At 44.2% G+C, this 5,194-nt stretch overlaps 1 protein-coding gene across 1 annotated transcript; it reads right to left on the reverse strand.

Annotated features, from left to right (window-relative positions):
* Positions 1-1,466: 1,466 nt before the first annotated feature.
* On the reverse strand, positions 1,467-4,838 carry LOC141100600 (uncharacterized). The gene has a single exon (XM_073589178.1). It carries the CDS (start codon positions 3,939-3,941, stop codon positions 1,467-1,469), a length of 2,475 nt encoding a protein of 824 aa, XP_073445279.1. The 5' UTR covers positions 3,942-4,838.
* Positions 4,839-5,194: the final 356 nt, after the last annotated feature.

A 5,194-nucleotide genomic window follows, 5' to 3' on the forward strand; every position in this document is an offset into this window, starting at 1 on the left:
TTACTGCAAAGCTAAGTTTTAGCTCCTGATCGGGCACTTTCCCTATATAATTTTTATCAGTAGCCTTGTTTCCCCAGTTTCCATCATATTCCTTAAATTCGAATAGATTGATCGGTCGTTTATCTACAGGTTCCTGTCTCCTAGTGAGATTTATTTGAAACCATGGCTGCTTTGTCCAACCTGTAATAGGCAAGGCAGCAGAGGTCTGACTCTGTTGTTCAGCCAGATTAAGGGCCCGCATTTCCCAACACCCTCCCCTGAACAGCTCCTCCTCTGTTAGTGGAGTTACGAAATATGGCATAGTTTTTGCAGCAATGGGGGCATGAGAACAAATCCAACAATTGGATAAATTTCGGACCTGAGCAATATAGCTATGGTACTGGACAAATTTATTAGCCCACTGTTTTGATACATCACTATCCCATGGTTCAAAAACATCATTATCTTTTTTACATTGCATAGACGACATCACAGTGAGAAGCAAGAATGGATAGTACTTCCCAAATTCCATCCTTCTTAGTTTCTGTGGAACTTCTTGCAGTGAGAAGCGTGAATCCAGGTGGTTTTTCCCTCCAGCTTAACAGATGTAGGCGTGGTCAGCTGGACCTGGTAGGGTCCTTCAAAGCGAGGATCCAGACTTTTCCTTAGATGCTTTCGCGTCACCACCCAATCTCCAGGCTTAAGATCATGTGAGCCTGATAAGGAGGACGGATCTGGAAGGGAACTGAAAACACGCGCATGAATTTGCTGTAACACCTGTTGTAGCGCGCCTACATAGGCCGTCATATTTGAATGAGAGGCCTGCATCTGCTGGGGAAAGTACAATCCTGTTTTTGGAGGGCTCCCAAACAACACTTCATATGGACTTAAACTTGTCTTTCGGTTGGGAGTTACCCTAACAGTGTACAATGCAATGGGAAGACACTCAGTCCATGGTTTACCTGTCTCTGCCATTGCCTTTTGAATTTTCAATTTCAGTGTACCATTTAACCTTTCCACCCTGCCACTACTCTGAGGGTGATAGGGAGTATGAAAAGATTGTTCTATCCCTAAGGCTCGAGTGATTCCTTGGCATACCTGTGAAGTAAAGTGACTACCTCGGTCACTTTCGATTACCTCTGGTACTCCAAATCTGCAAACAACTTCTGATATCAACTTTTTAACCACAGTACGTGCATTTGCATGAGCACAAGGCCATGCTTCTGGCCAATTTGAGAAAAGATCCACACATACCAGCACATATTCATAGTTGCCTACCCTTGGAAGCTGAATGAAATCAATCTGCAGTCGCTGAAAAGGGTACAATGGCCTCGGGGTGCACTTTAGTGGCACCTTTACTGTTTTTCCCACATTGTGGCATGCGCAGATTACACATCCCTGTACGAATTTTGCAGCAGCATAATGGAACCCTGGTGCGACCCAACTTGCTTTTACCTGACTTACCATTCCATCCTTGGATTGATGGGTTATTCCGTGGGAGAGGGAGCACACCATAGGGTACAATGCCCTGGGCAAACAATACCTATCATCCGCTCTCCACAATCCATCTTCTTCCTTCGCACCTGAGTGCCTTTGCCATCCCTCCTTTTCTGGTGCAGAGGCCTGATCTTGCAGGTTCTGAAGTAATTGTAGATCCACCTCCCCGACACCTGTACAGTGTATGTTCCTGCGGGAAGAGGGAATAAAGCAGCAGCCTTGGCTGCAATATCAGCTCGGTTATTACCTTCAGCTTCCTTAGTGCGCTCCTTTGTGTGAGCTTGCACTTTTACTACAGCAACTTTCTTAGGCAGCTCCAATGCTCTAAGGAGCTGGGCCACCAATTCTGCATTTTTAATGGGTTTACCAGAGGAAAAAACAAACTTTCTGCTCTTCCATATGGGACCATAATCATGGCATATGCCAAATGCATAGCGGCTATCTGTGAAGATATTTGCTGTCAAATGTTCAGCGATTACACACGCCTCAGCGAGTGCTTTCAATTCAGCTTCCTGTGCAGACATTTCGGCTGGCAGTGCTTCACTCTTTACCACCTCATGCTGATCTACAATTGCATATCCTGTATAAGGTACACCATTTTGATAATACCGTGATCCGTCTACATACAACTCTAAGTCTGCATTAGAAATTGGTGTCTCCTGCACATTGGCAAGTGGTTGTGTTTCTGCCTCCATAAGCTCAAAGCAGTCATGCTGAGCTTCAATTAATTCTGAATCATCAGTATCTGGCAGCAAAGTAGCGGGGTTCAAAACTGTACACCTTTTTATAGTCACATTTGGGGGTGTAAGCAGAGCCACTTCATACTTTGTTAACCTATTCATGGACAAATGTTTTGTCCTTGCCTGGAGCAGTAGCTCCTGCACAGAGTGTGGTACCAGAATTTCCAAGGGATTATCTAGCACCAAGTCTGCAACTTTTTCCTTCAGTATTGCACAAGCTGCGACTGCTCTGATGCATGTTGGTGCTCCTTGTGCTACTGTGTCAAGTTTGGCTGAATAATATCCTAGGGGGCGATGCTTCCCTCCATGTTGTTGTGTAAGCACCCCTTTAGCATGTCCCCCTGATTCATGACAGTACAAACGGAAAGGCAGGCCATAGTTTGGGATTCCTAGGGCCGGTGCAGAGACGATGGCTTCCTTCAGATTTTGGAACCCCTCTTTGGCTTCCGAGGTCAGCTGGTACGGCTGCCCTTTATTACATGCGGATAACACGTCAAAGAGAGGCTGCATCATTTGTGATGCAGCAGGAATCCATTCTCTGCAGTAACCAATCAATCCCAAAAATGTTCTCAGTGCAGTATTTGAGGTAGGCTCAATGGCTTGGCTTATGGCCTTTTTCCTCTGTAAAGTTATATGTTTTAATTGGAATGAAATGCAATGTCCCAAGAAAATGACCTTTTCCTTCGCTATCTGTAATTTGTCTTTTGACACCTTGCATCCTTCATGATACAAGAATATCAGTAATGAAGCAGTTTCCTTTAGACACACTTGCCTATCTGGGGTACAAAGAAGTAAGTCATCCACGTACTGTATCAACTGCACATCTTCCCTTTCAGGGTGCCAAGAAAGAAGGATTCCTGCTATTGCCTCGGAAAATACAGAAGGGGAAGTAGCTCCCCCTTGAGGCAGTCGTGTCCAACAGTACTGCTTGCCAGCATGTGTAAAAGCAAACAGCATTTGGCTTTCTTCGTCAATTGGCACCGAGAAAAAGGCATTGCTTAGATCAATAACAGTAAAACATTTTGCATTACTTGGAATCTGATTCAACAAGGTATGAGGATTTGGCACAATAGGTATGTCCACTATCATTAGTTTGTTAATTTCCCTTAAATCATGTACCATCCGGTACACCGCAGGTTGCCCTGCCACAGTCTGCTTCTTCTTTATCGGAAAAAGAGGTGTATTAAAAATGGATTTTTTCTCCTTTAGTATACCTGCCTTCAGATAGGTGGATACCTGTGCAGAAATAGCCTCAGTTTGTTCTTTACTCAGCGGGTATTGTCGAATACATACTGGTACAGCTCCTGGTTTCAACTTAATAGAAACAGGTGTTATTTTTAACAAACCCACATCTGTTTTATCTTTTACCCATAGTGCAGCTGGCATTTGCTCAAGCATCTGCAGTATCTCCTCATCTTGCTCAACCTGTTGTTTTTCCTGTTCTTCTAACCGCATCATGGACATCACCGTGGACATTGCTTCTTCCGATAAAGGGCCTGAAACAGTAATTCCCTTTTTTCCAAATTTAATGATTGCATTGACAGCATTTAAAATATCAGCTCCTATCAAATTCAGGGGGCATTTTTCTGATACTAACAATTGGGCACATAAGTCAGTAGTTTGAGCTATTCGTACATTCATAGGTTCTGTCTCATATAAAGGATGAACCACTCCCTCTGCTCCTATTCCCTTCACCGTTTTCCCTGTCATGAATCGTTGTGGCATATCTTGTTTTCTTATAATAGTACGGCTCGCCCCCGTATCAATTAAACATTTCAATTGCTTCCCATTGGGAAGTTGTAATTGGGTTGTGGCCCTTGGACCATCCCTAGGGGGAACCACTATTACAGAATCATATTGGGGGCTGCCAAGTTCCTAATCTGACAAATTTCCTGCCTCATCAGTTGCTACCAGTGAAACACGAGTCTGCTCTGGGTTAGTTGTTCTATTCCTGAAACAATTCCTTTTGAGGTGCCCTCTCTGGCCACATTCATAGCAAAGCCCTTTCCGTCTGCACTCCTCTGGGTCTATTACCCCATCTCTCCTTTTTCTGTCTCCTCCCGCAGCTCTGTTATGTATGCCTGATGCTTGGACCGCAGTTCTGACAGCATTATTAAAGGCATCAGGAGGTATATTTACCATGACAGGCACCGGCTTCTGCTGTTTTTTTTACTTTGCGATTATTAATTTGGGCTTCTATCCCCCGGAATACAGGAAGAGAATTCTCCAAGGTAGCAAATACACATTCAGGTCTTACTTTCATCACTTCAGCTCTCAAGTCCTCTCTTAATCCAGTTATAAACATGCTTTTCAGAAACCTAGCTTCCCTAGGATTTTTCAGGTCATAGTCATGGTCTGTGAACGCTGCTGCACACCTTGCATGAAATTTGTCAATAGGTTCATCTGGTTCTTGAAATACTTCAGGCAACCCTGAGGTCAACTCTTCTGTTAGCTGCTTGGCTACTACGTGTAACCTTGCTATAAACTGTCGCCCTGATTCTCTAGTTTTCTTATCCTCTGGAACTTCACGTATCGTATTAACATCTGCCGGGACTGCCCTCACCTTCTCAAGCAAAGGCACTCCAGCCGATATTCGACACAGTGGTTCCAGATCATTCCAAGCTGCGTCATAATTATCAGCTACCCCTTCTACTGCTCTATAGAATCCTAAGGGATTCTTGTAGGGATCAGGGAAGCTGGTTGCCATGGCTAACTGTTCAGATCTACTCCATGGCTTATACCACGTAGTGGTATCTACTTTTCCCTCATCCTCTCCGTCATCTGTTGGTCTGCTTGTAGTCTGAGTTATCACAGGGAAGCTGCTGACTGTGGCTTTTCTCTCAGCCCTACTGCAAAAATCACATTCTATCTTCCCTTTCTCCTGTGGCTTATTACACCTATTACAAATCCAAGTAAGGGATCTCATAGCTCTATTTGAATAACCCTGAGTATCCTCACTTTGCTGGTGTTTGTCCTCA

This window comes from Dendrobates tinctorius, unplaced genomic scaffold (genome assembly GCF_039654945.1).
Source record: "Dendrobates tinctorius isolate UK_male_01 unplaced genomic scaffold, ASM3965494v1 ptg000107l, whole genome shotgun sequence".
NCBI classification, from domain to species: domain Eukaryota; kingdom Metazoa; phylum Chordata; class Amphibia; order Anura; family Dendrobatidae; genus Dendrobates; species Dendrobates tinctorius.

Bases quoted from the DNA above. Each gene is read 5' to 3' on its own strand.
- LOC141100600 (XM_073589178.1), bottom strand. From the start codon at position 3,941: ATGCCACAACGATTCATGACAGGGAAAACGGTGAAGGGAATAGGAGCA.